This window comes from Corythoichthys intestinalis, chromosome 3, assembly GCF_030265065.1.
Source record: "Corythoichthys intestinalis isolate RoL2023-P3 chromosome 3, ASM3026506v1, whole genome shotgun sequence".
In the NCBI taxonomy this organism is placed as follows: domain Eukaryota; kingdom Metazoa; phylum Chordata; class Actinopteri; order Syngnathiformes; family Syngnathidae; genus Corythoichthys; species Corythoichthys intestinalis.
The window spans coordinates 34,203,562-34,218,288 of NC_080397.1; the positions used below are offsets into that span (position 1 = coordinate 34,203,562).

Here is a 14,727-nt window from a genome sequence, read left to right on the forward strand (position 1 = left end):
TATATTATATTATATTATATTATATTTTTATTTACTTTTGTTCCGTGAAGAATCCAGAAAGGGTCATTTGATTGTGGCTTTCTGAAAAACAATAGATTTTTACATTTAGGCACTCCTGCAATCGTCACACTTTTTCTGTTACAAGCTGACCCCGGCCCCTCATCAGAGAAGGGAAAATTTATGTGTCCCTCACAGGAAAAGGTTTGGGGACCCCTGCTTTAGAATGTTATTGGGGGCATAACAAGCGTATTTATCTTTTTATTTATTTTAATTTCATTTTTATCGACGTTTTATGAAACCATGGATTAATTTATTTAAAAAATATATAGATAGATAGACAGACAAACAGACAGATACACAGATTGACAGAGTAGTAGTAATTGAGATCCGGCATCCATTTAAGTACAAATCACATTTTAGATCATGGCCCATTATGTTATGTCCACTTCCAGGTCTTTATAGGGTTAAGTGTTTTTTCCATATAATTTTTACATAAATATTAATTTTCCCTGTGAAGTGTTCATAAAACGGCCCCGGTCATGAGCACTCTTGACATCTATGGAACAGATTAAAAGTTACCATAGCAACCTTTTCGGTCGCTCCAAATTGCCCAACCCTCTCGTGTGCCGTGTGCGTCTGCGTTGGACTGTCCTGATTGGACGAGAGCTCAGCCATACACGGAAAGACGGCAAAAGGGGGCGGGTCGAAAACGTCAAGGCCACGCGTATTAATTCATTTATCATGATAGTGGTGTCTCTTCCCTCATTCACTGCCATTGACAGAGATATACGTCCAATCCTTTTTAACTGGTTTCGGCCTATCGCCGTCAATGGCAGCCAATAGTTAAAACTTCAGGCAAAAAGCATTGTTATTATCACAGGTGCGAATACTTAAAAACGCATCCGGAAAAATCGAAAGCGAACAGACCAAGTAGTCGCTGGGCCGGTCCGAGAACTACAGGAACGATGTGATTGGTCAGAATATATGTCAATCATCCGCTGCGTTACGTTGCACTGCAGCTAGCAGCCAGTGTAGATACTCATACTTTGAATGAAAGTCGTCAAGTGTTCCACACTGAAACCTCCACCGTCTGGCAATATATGAACACATCCAATACTGCATTTGTTCGCTGGTGTGTGCATCCAACGCGAGTGTTTTTCCAGTGCTAGACATTGACTTTGACAACATTTTCGAGAAAAAGGTAAGACACATGTTAGCAGCGCTCCAGTCGACACGTCTTTCTGGTTAGACAGGTACGTTTAGCCAGCTAACATAAGTAGCGATGTAAGCCTGTATTAATTACCATTTCAATACTTTACCAGTATATATTCTAAACACTTGGAATGGTGTTGTTGTATTCGTGTTTTTACTTGAATGAGTGTTCATTTTTCTGCAGTCTTGTGTTGTTTCCTGCTACCGGGTAGCGGCAGTCTTAGCATTTCGGCTAACTCACTCGTTATATCTTATTGCATGTCATGACTTATGACGTCAGGATTTTAGCCCATTCGGAAGTCGTGAACTTTTACCGCCTGACAGTGCCTTTCTCCGTGCCTAGGGTCGGGACTGCGTGTGGTCATGCAGCGGCTTACGTCGCGGCGCTTTGCCGGGCTGCTTGCAGCCGTGCTGTCCGTGCTGCTTGTGCAGTGCCGGGCGGACGGCGGCGGCGGCCCCAACCTCGCCGAAAGGGTTATCTGGGCTGTCAATGCCGGGGGAGAATCGCACGTTGACGTGCACGGGATTCACTTCAAAAAGGATCCTTTGGAAGGCAAGCTAGGAAAAGGTGGGTAGTCTGGGTGTATGGTATCAGTATCAACAAACACGATTGAGACTATCAAATCAGTACAGAAATTGAAATTTCTAGAAATTGTTCTTGTGACAATGTTGGACTCATAACCAATACCCGCACAATCATCTTATATTTTCGGTCTTACAAGTAGGGGTGTAGCAAAATATCGAAATGGTGATATATCATGATAATCTGTATCCCAAAAGGTTCTCGATTTGCTCCTGCCAAGAATTGAGATATCGTGTTAAAAAGGTGTCAATGTCTAAAATAAAAATAAAAATGAACGAACAAGTTGCTACCCAAATCTTCCATCATAATAGTGTCTCAGATAACTCTAAGGCTGCATTGACGGTGCTCGACGCCCAGTCCATTTAGACTGGGAACGTTCGTTCATTCGAAACCAGAGAATTCACAGTCATTCTGCCGATTTTCAGGGCATTTACAGGTCACTTGCTGTTCATTTTCGGGCATACACAGGTCATTTTCTGTTGAGTTTAAGTCACTGCCTATTCATTTGGGTGATTCCCAGGTCACTTCCCGTTCTGTGACTCAAAATAAACAGGAAGAGACCCATGAAATAATGCAAAATCAACAGGAAGTAACTGAAAATCAACAGGAAAATGACCTTAAATGACTCAAAATGACCTAATTGCCTGGCATTAGCTACCACTACCGGCCATAGACGTTCAATCCGTTTGAAGTGGGAGGGATGGCAGCGAATGAACATGTTCATTCGCTGCCACCCTCCCAGTTCAAATGGATTGGACGTCTACAAGTGATAAACTCATTCCAATTCACAGCAGAAGCTTGTTTTTCTGTTTATTAGTTGTTTGTAGTATATCCTACAATGATTTCCTGACCAATGTATCGATAATCGTTGTATCGCCATATCGTCAGACCATCGTTATCGTGAGCTTTGTATCGTATCGTATCGTGAGGTACTAAGAGGTTCCCACTCCTACTTACAAGCAGTGTTGTTAATAACGTCGTTACAATCTAACGGCGTTACTAACGGCGTTATTTTTTTTCAGTAATGAGTCATCTAATTAATTACTTTTCTCATCATGGCAACGCCGTTACCGTTACTGAGGCGGGAAAGGCGTGCGTTACTAAGTTGGTTGAATAAAAAAAGTCAGAGAGACGGACTCACGGAGACGAGAGAGCAGAGCAGGAGTGGGGAGGACGCCGTTGCAAACGCGATGCTAGGTGGCTCCAATCGGTCTTTGTCAGTCACATGCCCAAACTAGCGGACATGCCTCCATGCGCCATTTTGAGTGTACCACGGATGTAAACAAACCAGAACAGGAGTAGCTCCGACGCCACATTACTGCTTCCAACTTCATCGATGGATATAAAATAAACTCCATCGTTTACCTGAGTGTAGCCATAGCCTACAAACTACGCCCACATGATACGGTAGATATCACATATTATAGAACTGGATGCAAATGACAGACACGGCTGCATTGGCAACATGTTTTAAGGACTACATGCGTTAGTGAGCAGCCGCCATCTTAAAGCAGTAGACCTCGCAGGAAGGCTCTGATGTAGAGATCCTTCCTCGCGAACCCAAGTAACTTTTTTTAAATTTTGTTTTAAAATGCTCCTAAATTGGCAAAATCTTGACTTAAATCTATCTTTAAATGATGAAAACTTAAAACTTACACATGTTGAGTGTTGAAAGTTGACAGAAGGGAACTAATACAATAACGGGAGCAATTTTAACAACTTTAACGGTTGATTCACAACTTTAAATGACTTCCACACATAGCAAAGGTTACTATCTAGTTATCGCAAGACCCTTGTGTCTAGTTAAGTGGAGGGTAAAGAATTGGGCTAGGGCCAATTGTCCCCAAAACCCTTTAAACTTCACATTGTGTGACTTTTTTTTTTTTTTTTTTTTTTTTGAGGGAAAAAAAAACATGAAAATTATCACTATTTACTTTGCCAAGTAACTAAATACTCTTACATTCAGGTAACTGAGTTACTAACGCAATTACTTTTTGGGACAAGTAATTTGTAACTGTAATTAATTAACTTTTTTAAAGTAAAATTAACAACACTGCTTACAAGTGTTCAATGTGGCAGCCATCCGCTGCATGGGCAACATTATTGCTATGAAATGATTGCTCCTGAACAAGTATTGTACATACTATGCATGAGGCGTCATGCACCGTTTCAGCACATTGCAAAACTGTAATGAAATTGTGTCAATACCTTGTCACTGAGTATTGACACTTTCAAGTTCCTGGACATTAAAAAGGCAATCTGGTTGACTTACCTGGCAATACAGTGGTACCTCGACATACGATCGCTTCGACACACGAGCTTTTGACATCTGACGTAAAACTTGACTTGCCGTTTGTTTCTACAGCCGAGGACATGCTCGAAATAGGACATTTTATGGCAGCGCCGCGGTTTCTTTGTTTTCCCGCAAGACGGACGCACGGCGGATTTTCTCTGAGAGAAATCAACATGGTATCCAAGAATGTTAGTGCAGGTGGTGAAAAAAGACAAAGGTGAGGCTTACCATTGAAATGAAGATGGAAATGATAAAAAATTATGAGCGTGGTGTGCCGGCCGTGAACTGGCTCGACAATACGGCCGTAGAATGTCTACGATCTCGATGGTCCTCCTCTGACCTCCGTTCACCAGTCTTTATAAGTTAAGGTGACAGTTAATATTGTGGTAACGTTGCCCAAAAACGCCAGCTTTGTCAGGTGTTTAGTCATTTATTTCAGAACTTGTGCAACACAACATGCCTACTGTCCGCCACAGCTGAACAAAGTAAAAGTAAAATGTCCTGTCAAGTCAGCCATGCGGTGCGTTCAGGTAGACCACGCAAAACACATCCGCCACATTAGAACCCGATTCATTACATTATTACAGGTATTATTATAATTATTAGTATATTACTATTACGATTTTTATTCATAATTTATTTGTTTTGCTCTGTGTAATTGCTATTTGCAATTCTACCAGCTGCATTTATTAAGGATTTAGTGTAGATTTTCGGGCTGTGGAACCAATTAATGGAATTATAATGAATTCTTATGGGAAAATCCTGCTCGACATATGACCATTTCGACATACAAACAAGGTCCTGGAACGAATTAACTTTGTATGTAGCGGTACCACTGTACTAGTTTTACGATATTCAATGATACAGCTACTTAAAAGAAACCCAAGATAGTTCTTAAGGAAAAATTAAATATGTTTATTTTTTTGTACTTTCACAGACGATATCAAAAACTATTGTCTTCCTCACAGACTATGAGAATATTTAATTAAGTTTTTTTTTTAATGAACAAATGACTGTTTGAATAGACACTTCTGTGATGGGACATTTTGGTAGCAAACTATTGGATCTTTTATTAAATATTGACACCTATTAAAACAATATATTGATTCTTGGTGTTTAACATTTATCAGGATTAGGGCTGTCAAAAATATCGCGTTAACGGGCGGTAATTAATTTTTTAAATTAATCACGTTAAAATATTTGATGCATTTAACGCACATGCCCCGCTCAAACAGATTAAAAAGACAGCACAGTGTTATGTGCACTTGTTACTTGTGTTTTTTGGTGTCTTGTCGCCCTCTGCTGGCGCCTGGGTACGACTGATTTTATGGGTTTCAGCACCACTGTGTGATTATTGACATCAACAATGGCGAGCTACTAGTTTATTTTTTGATTGAAAGTTTTACAAATTTTATTAAAACGAAAACATTAAGAGGGGTTTTAATGTAAAATTTCTATAACTTGTACTAACATTTATCTTTTAAGAACTACAAGTCTTTCTATCCATGGATCGCTTTAACAGAATGTTAATAATGTTAATGCCATCTTCTTGATTTATTGTTATAATAAACAAATACAGTACTTTTGTACAGTATGTTGAATGCATATATCCGTCTTGTCTTAACTTTCCATTCCAACAATAATTTACAGAAAAATATGGCATATTTTATAGATGGTTTAACTTGCGATTAATTACGATTAATTAATTTTTAAGCTGTGATTAACTCGATTAAAAAATGTAATCGTTTGACAGCCCTAATCAGGATAGAAAGTATTGCAATATATCACCGTATGGAGATAATGTCACACACATTGTTGTTTTCATCAACGATGACGATAACGAAAATATTTTCTCAACAAAGTTTTTTTCATGATGATGATGACGTGACGACGAGCTAAAAACGTGTCTTAGGGAGACTAAAACACAATGACAACAAGATGAAAATGCGACAGTTTCTGTCATATTTTCACAATGCGTAACATTTTCATATTGTACGTGGTGTACGTCAGCCTGCATCGTAGCAGTGTTTGGGTCATGTCACTCATGTGAGATGTGCTGCGTCATCTCTCACTTCCCATCCTTACTGGTGTTCATATGTGCTTCAAGCTAGACTGCACTCTATCTTGCTTGTTTTGAAACACATGGTAAGATTTGTTTTCTTAGCGAGCGAGAATATGCAGTGTTGCTTTAGCCTTTAAAGGTCTGTGATGAGTGATCATCACACACTAAATGTAACTCGTAGCGCTAGCGTAGCTTTAGCATTTGGCGTGGCGAGCGAACTCTCGGACAACTTTTTTGACAGTTTGCGGCGTCGAGGTAGATTTATTTAATTTAAAATAATGTACTCTTTTCCTGCTGAGCATTTATCTTCATCATGAAGTTGGCGTTGTCTTTGGAGACACTACAATATCGCCTGTCAATGCTCATTCAAATTGTTGGAAACCTGTTTTATTATTTCGGGATGAAAACTGGAATTTTACAAACATTTTAAGTAATTGTCGACTAAAACTAGATGAAATTTCTCTGAGATTATGGATGACTAAGACTAATAAGTATTTTCATAGGTCTGCCAAAAACAATGCTGGTCACACACCTTGTTTACTTGTGGAAAATGAAACTGCGGGCCCACAGAACAAGGAAAAAAACTTGGTTCCTCCCATTTGAGATTTTTTGAGTGTTGAAAAGCGGCAATAGATATGTTCTCAAGTAAAGATGTCCCGATCACGTCATTTTCAAAGTATCGGAATCGGCAAAAAAATATCAGACATGCCTTTTTTTAATATATATATATATATATATATATTTTTTTTTTTTTTTTAATTAAATCGTTTTCTAATTGTATTTAATGTTACAGACAAAATGTCTTACACTCATCCAGAGTCTTTAGTTTTGGCTTAAAGTAGGGCTATCAAATTTATAGCGTCAACGGCGGTAATTTTTTTTTTTTTTTTAATTAATTAATCACGTTAAAATATTTAACGCAATTAATGCATGCGCTGCACGACCCACTCACGCATTATCGCGTTCAATCTATAATGGCGCCGTTTTACCTATATATAGAGTTAAAAGGTAGCGTAAAATGAGTAGATGGAATTTTGGCAGCCTTTAAACCTTTTTTTTAATTGGCTAAAGCCTTACTATCCCTCTCTCAACAATTAGAAATATCATGGGAAGCAATGTGGGGAAGAAGGGTAGTAATTGATCTTTTTCTTAACACCCTATGTTATTTCCCAACGCAGAGAAGATATATCAATTGATGCCACTACGCAGTCGTGGTTGCACTTCCCATCATGCATTTGGGCAGAACAGTTAAATGGCTACAGTATCATTTACTGAAAGCTCAACAAATACACTAGATGGCAATATTTAGTCACAATATACAGAGTCACATTTATTCTTTAAGAATTACAAGTCTTTCTATCCGTGGATCCCTCTCACAGAAAGAATGTTAATAATGTAAATGCCAACTTGAGAATTTATTGTCATAATAAACAAATACAGTACTTATGTACTGTATGTTGAATTTATATATATTCGTCCGAGTTTTATCCATTTTTTTCTTAATGCATTGCCAAAATGTATATGATCGGGAAAAATTATCGGGAATGATTGGAATTGAATCGGGAGCAAAAAAAAGCAATCGGATCGGGAAATATCGGGATCGGCAGATACTCAAACTAAAACGATCGGGATCGGATCGGGAGCAAAAAAACATGATCGGAACAACCCTATTCCCAAGTTATTTTAGGGTCCAAATTTTCTCTTCTGCGAATTGGGTCCGCCATCTGTAAATGACACTGCCACACTTGAACTGAGACATATTACATCGAGCCTATATAAGTATAAATGTGGTTTCATTTGTCTCCATAGCATCTGATTATGGAATGCGCCTGCCAATCCTTCGCTCCAGTCCTGAGGATCAAGTACTCTACCAAACGGAGCGCTACAACGAAGACACATTTGGATATGACATTCCTATACGAGAGGAAGGGGACTATATACTTGTAATGAAGTATGCAGAGGTTTACTTTGCTCAGTCACAACAAAAGGTATTACATTAAGTTTCATGTGTCAATGTAATAGATGTACCTAACCCACTTTGATTTACCAGGTGTTTGACGTTCGATTAAATGGTCACGTTGTGGTAAAGGACCTCGATATTTTTGATCGAGTGGGCCATAGTACAGCACACGATGAAATAGTGGCCTTCTCCATTAGACGTGGCAAGCTGAGTGTGCAAGGAGAGGTGTCGACCTTCAACGGCAAGCTTACGGTGGAATTTGTAAAGGTGTGTACAATGTTACCAGTGACACTTGAGATTTACGAGTTTAATTCCTACCCTGACGAAGTAGGTCAAATCATTTACTTGTACTGTATATTTAATTTTCCCTACTAAAATTAATTAAGATGCCATTATTCATCACCTGGCCCCCCCAAAAACTCTTCTTCTTTTAATTCTTCTGAATCTTTTAATGAGGAAGAGGTTTTAGGTGAGATTAAAATTAATTACAGCTCATAAAGTTTATATCCATTTGAAACATGCCAAAATAATGAGAAAATATTTTTGGGACAATTTTCAGAACTTCCTTGAAAGACAGACTACACATCAGAAGTTTACGTACAGCACATAATGATGTTGCTATGTATCTGTGGGTACTCATTGATTGGACAAATAGAAGAGGAAATACCTTTCTCCTAGGAGGGGAAGGAGTGTAAGGTGCTGTGACGCCGAACGTAATGTAGCATAAAATAAGTCGCCGCTCGGCAAGCGGTGAGGTCGCTACCTCCGGACTCGATGCTGAACGAACTGGAGAAAATAAAAATGCAAAGGGGAAGGTCACACCACGAAAGGCATGGTAACCCAAATCACACAGGTGCGATCTTTCGTGACTTTTTGGTCTGTCAAATTGTCACCACTTCCAGGACTGCGAGACTCACAAAATGGTCACCCTGAGACGCTCCGCCTGTCTCGGCCAATGTCACTCTCACACGGGAACTTGGGAACAGCGTGCAAAACACAAGCGCCATATTAAAACCCGATTCTGTGCATTAAATGCAACTGCTTAGCGCAGCACAACAAAAGTTTGCCATGTTCAATCGTCTGTCCTCTTGCCGTTGTTAGTTTTGGATAGCATGCGCGCTGTACTACTGCTTCCAAAGATGCACTGCATGTAATGTCATAGCCTGGAGCATCACAGCTCCACGCTGTGACAATACACGTAAAGTATCAAAAGCGCATCCTGCTCCGGTTGCAATCACTAGCGAAGCAGAGTGCGCTTAAAGCGGACAGAGACCCACAATTTTTGAAACCCGGGCATGATGTCATACTTGTTTGCTTTTTTTAGATTCTGCTTTTAATTCACTGTATAGCTCTGACACATTCAGTTGTAAAAGACCAGGCTGAATAACATGTTCACAATCAAACAATAAGAAGAAAACACTGGTACTGGCTTTTCTCAGCCCACTGAGTTGTGCGCCATCCCATTAAAAAATGGTTTGTTGAGCTTTGTAAGCCCCCAGCTCAACAAAGTTAAGTCAAGTTCGCGATCTATATACTGTAGTTAATAAATTCTTTAGTTACTGCGTGTTAAATGTTATTTTGTCTTATGGCAAGGAAAAATAAGGAAATGTAGTGCTGTGCGGCGTGTGCGCTATAGTCGTGTGAGCGTTACATCATCGACCCCTATGCACTTAAGCAAAACTTTACCTGTTGCATTCAGACATAACGCAACCCGGGAATGATTCGGAGTGGTGTCTAGTTTCAAGGTCATGCCCGAGTCAACTGACTTGGGTCATCGTAGGGCTGCAACTAACGATGATTTTCATAATCGATTAATCGGACGAATAATTAATCGATTATTCGGATAAATGTCACTTTTTTCAATTACCGACACAATTTAACTTGAAGATGTTGTAAGTAACAATGAAGACAAAATTTCCGTCAAAAATATTTGTTTACAGCTTCCTGATTTAATTTTAGTCTACAACTGTATCGATTTTCGAATTCGTTGGTAACTAATTTATTAATCGGTTTTAATCGATTAGTTTTAGCAGCGTAATTAAGAAGCTAGTTTAGACAAATGTCCAAAATTGGCAAAAATGTAAAAAAAAAATTTCCCAACGTAAAAGCAGATTTTTGTTCATGTTGTGCTTTGACTTAACAAAAAGATCATGAAGAAATCTGATAATATTTACAACTCATAAGTTATATCTATATTATAATTTCAAGAATTTAGACAAGTTTAAGGTAAAGAAGGCCCTAAACGATTAATTGGTTATCAAAATAGTTGTTGATTAATTGATTAATTGTTTCACCTTTTAGGTCATAGCATTCAAGGATGAATACAACCCGGGTAAAAACCAGAACATTTCACCGGAACTTTAGTAGATGTCTGAAAGGGAATTCTTGATTATAAAACCTCTACAAAATAAGTGTTGCCTCTGCTGAATTTTGATCTTTTTTGTTATTTCAGGGCTATTATGATAACCCTAAAGTCTGCGCTCTCTACGTGATGAAGGGAACCCCAGAAGGTAGTTTTTCTGAACTTCATACATATAGTTTTATTCCAATTGGATTGACACTTTGCTCTGGCGCTCCTTTTTGTTGTCAAAAGATGTACCGAAACTCCAACCTCACCCTGGCCTGGAGAAGCACGAGGAAGAGGAGGAAGATGATGAAGACGGAGAGGGAGGGGAAGACGTCGGCAAGAAGAAACTTCCCCAGGATTCCAAGCCCAGGGTCCAGTCGGGACCCCGAACACCGAACCCGTACGCTGCCGACAACAGCAGCCTAATGTTCCCCATTTTGGTGGCGTTCGGCGTCTTCATCCCCACGTTGTTCTGCCTCTGTCGGCTGTGAGAGCACCGGACGAACATGAGACTATGACAGGTGAGGGTTAAGGAGGGGGGCGTTAAATAGGCGCAGCGTACAAACGTCTCGGAGGGAATACGGACCACGGAGGACGATAAAGACAAAAAACACAGGAGGGGGCGAGAGACGGGAAGCAGAGTCAGTGTTTGCTGTTCAGTCTGCTTTCAACGACATTCTTCATCCTTTCATTTGGCAGATGAAGTCTTCAAAAAGCTCGGCAAACGTGTGCTCGCCAGTTTCGGTCGGGGGCGCATTCATCACTTTACAGTGTTTGCACGCAGCGTGGCTAAAACACTTTGCTTTGTTTCGTACACTCATCATCTGACTACACGTCCACATGAGATGGGAATACAGCAACCATTTTCCATTTCTCTCCCTGTGTTTATGCATCTAGTTTTACCATCCTCTCACCTGCTATGGAAATATGTTTAAGCATTTATTTAATATCCTTGATATCCAGCTCAAAGTTGATGTACTATTACATGCTTTATTTTCTTAAGGAAAAAAAAAACAATTCAGTGCACTACTTGAGTGGCTTTATTTTTTTTAAACCCATGACTACTGTACATTTTTGCACACTAGGACAATTTGGGCATGGTAAGACAAGTTACAAGTGGTTGGGCAGCAATGATATGGACAAAGTGATAAATAGGAATATTTTTATCCATATAGTAATCTCAATTATTTACTACAATAAAAACATTTGGATTTTCACGTTTACAGTTTGTAGCGTGAACCAAAACTTTTAAAAAGAATTACGTGTCATTTTAGAATGTTGTATCATTTTTAAAAAATGCGCTAAACTAGTCCAGAAAATGAACGTTTATCTCGTTCACTTTTTTTTTCTCCGCCGTCACTTAATACAGGGTGCTCGCTTGTTATTTAGCCTGCTTCGTGAAACCTTAATAATGCTGTCCTACTGATGGTTGGCTTAGTCCAGATTAGATGTGCAGCAGAGCCAGCATTATTTAAATGCAAAAATCACCAATGATATGTTTGCCATAGTAAGGCAAAACTGGAATAGTTGATAGCTGCCTAATACTAGAATTTCTAGTTAAGCACTAGACCTTAACTAGTACAACTCTATAATGTTATGAGCAGTGTGGCTTTAAGAAAATAGTTATTCAATATCCTTGATCTCCAGCATTTACTGCCTCACTACTGGGACAACTACATGTTTCTCATGGGCATTTTAGGTGCTTCTATGGGGCTACTTGCGAATGACACATGAGTAAAACACTGTCAAAAATAAAACTTTCTATTAGTCATCAGGGTGAAAGTGTGGTCCGAACCTCCTAAAACCACCGAAATGCAAAGAAAAGTGCTTTTGGCATAGTTATACCTAGGCATGTGCTGGTATGAGATTCTGACGGTATAATAACCTTCACAGTAAATAAAATATCGCGGTATTGCAATTACAGCTCTAAAACGTTTTATTTTGAGATTTCTGGATTACAAAAAAAAAGTTTTTCTTATGTACATATATTTTTTATAAAACAACATATTAGCAAATTGGAATATAAGTAATGGTAAATGAAAACCAAGAAAAAGGGAAATATTCTAAATAAAATTAAATTGACATGCTAATTAGCCATGTTATCTGCCTCGTTAACAAGCTTACGTTACAGTATTTTTTTACCACTGCTAGTCAGAAACGTTCATGACAGCGTTTACTCACTCCCCGCAAACATGTTTTACATGTCAGTTGGCTCACCTAATCTTGTACCCGAAGTATTCCCATACCAGCAACTTCGTTTTCATCGAAGGGGGGGGGGCGAAGGTTAATTTCTTTCATGTCCTCAAGCCAAGTGCAGCACAGCTGACTCACTGACACTGAGCAACAACTTGAGGGGGAGGGGTGAGCCCTGCATTTTTGGGACATAAAAAATAACTAATGCTGTAGGGACGGTATGATGGAAAAATTTTGCGGTTTTGAAACCTTGACATTCTCATACGGTATACCTTGAAACCGGTAACCGGCACATGCCTAGTTATACCTATAACCTATTACAAATTCATTAGACGACTGTATTACACTTACTCTAATAAGGTATACTACATGAGAAACTTTTTCATTCAAAATTGTATTTTTTTCCAATGATGCGCAAAATAAGTTAAAACACCAGTAACCTCAACCACCATCTCCTGCTTTTTATTTTCCCTCGTTTCCGTGCATCTAAATGCAAAACCTCAATTTGAACTCCTTTAGAACCTAACATAAGAACATTGGAGGTAAATTAAAATTGAAGATAATGTAAACATTTACTTTATAAATAAGCAACTTAAAATAAGTCCAAATGACTCTAAAATATATTCCATTTCAATGTGCATAATGTACAGTGCCTTGCAAAAGTATTCGGCCCCCTTGAACCTTGCAACCTTTCGCCACATTTCAGGCTTCAAACATAAAGATATAAAATTTTAATTTTTTGTCAAGAATCAACAACAAGTGGGACACAATCGTGAAGTGGAACAAAATTTATTGGATAATTTAAACTTTTTTAACAAATAAAAAACTGAAAAGTGGGGCGTGCAATATTATTCGGCCCCCTTGCGTTAATACTTTGTGGCGCCACCTTTTGCTCCAATTACAGCTGCAAGTCGCTTGGGGTATGTTTCTATCAGTTTTGCACATCGAGAGACTGACATTCTTGCCCATTCTTCCTTGCAAAACAGCTCGAGCTCAGGGAGGTTGGATGGAGAGTGTTTGTGAACAGCAGTCTTCAGCTCTTTCCACAGATTCTCGTTTGGATTCAGGTCTGGACTTTGACTTGGCCATTCTAACACCTGGATACGTTTATTTTTGAACCATTCCATTGTAGATTTGGCTTTATGTTTTGGATCATTGTCCTGTTGGAAGATAAATCTCCGTCCCAGTCTCAGGTCTTGTGCAGATACCAACAGGTTTTCTTCCAGAATGTTCCTGTATTTGGCTGCATCCATCTTCCCGTCAATTTTAACCATCTTCCCTGTCCCTGCTGAAGAAAAGCAGGCCCAAACCATGATGCTGCCACCACCATGTTTGACAGTGGGGATGGTGTGTTCAGGGTGATGAGCTGTGTTGCTTTTACGTCAAACATATCGTTTTGCATTGTGGCCAAAAAGTTCAATTTTGGTTTCATCTGACCAGAGCACCTTCTTCCACATGTTTGGTGTGTCTCCCAAGTGGCTTGTGGCAAACTTTAAACCAGACTTTTTATGGATATCTTTGAGAAATGGCTTTCTTCTTGCCACTCTTCCATAAAGGCCAGATTTGTGCAGTGTACGACTGATTGTTGTCCTATGGACAGACCTTCCCACCTCAGCTGTAGATCTCTGCAGTTCATCCAGAGTGATCATGGGCCTCTTGGCTGCATCTCTGATCAGTTTTTTCCTTGTTTGAGAAGAAAGTTTGGAAGGACGGCCGGGTCTTGGTAGATTTGCAGTGGTCTGATGCTCCTTCCATTTCAATATGATGGCTTGCACAGTGCTCCTTGAGATGTTTAAAGCTTGGGAAATCTTTTTGTATCCAAATCCGGCTTTAAACCTCTCCACAACAGTATCTCGGACCTGCCTGGTGTGTTCCTTGGTTTTCATAATGCTCTCTGCACTTTAAACAGAACCCTGAGACTATCACAGAGCAGGTGCATTTATACGGAGACTTGATTACACACAGGTGGATTCTATTTATCATCATCGGTCATTTAGGACAACATTGGATCATTCAGAGATCCTCACTGAACTTCTGGAGTAAGTTTGCTGCACTGAAAGTAAAGGGGCCGAATAAT

The 14,727-nt window shown here is 39.3% G+C and overlaps 1 protein-coding gene across 1 annotated transcript; it reads left to right on the forward strand.

Annotated features, from left to right (window-relative positions):
* The first annotated feature begins 722 nt into the window (after nucleotides 1–722).
* On the forward strand, nucleotides 723–14,407 carry mlec (malectin). The gene is made up of 6 exons (XM_057832716.1): nucleotides 723–1,201; nucleotides 1,556–1,780; nucleotides 7,960–8,138; nucleotides 8,201–8,377; nucleotides 10,563–10,620; nucleotides 10,704–14,407. The coding sequence occupies exons 2-6, from the start codon at nucleotides 1,576–1,578 to the stop codon at nucleotides 10,946–10,948; spliced, it is 864 nt and encodes a 287-aa protein (XP_057688699.1). The 5' UTR covers nucleotides 723–1,201; nucleotides 1,556–1,575; the 3' UTR covers nucleotides 10,949–14,407.
* The last annotated feature ends 320 nt before the right edge of the window (nucleotides 14,408–14,727 follow it).

What these genes read in the sequence shown, in the direction of transcription:
- mlec (XM_057832716.1), top strand. Translation starts at nt 1,576, where the DNA reads ATGCAGCGGCTTACGTCGCGGCGCTTTGCCGGGCTGCTTGCAGCCGTG. An exon ending in GGAAGGCAAGCTAGGAAAAG is followed by an intron (nt 1,781 to 7,959) that starts GTGGGTAGTCTG and finishes TTGTCTCCATAG; the next exon opens with CATCTGATTATGGAATGCGC. An exon ending in TTGCTCAGTCACAACAAAAG is followed by an intron (nt 8,139 to 8,200) that starts GTATTACATTAA and finishes TTGATTTACCAG; the next exon opens with GTGTTTGACGTTCGATTAAA.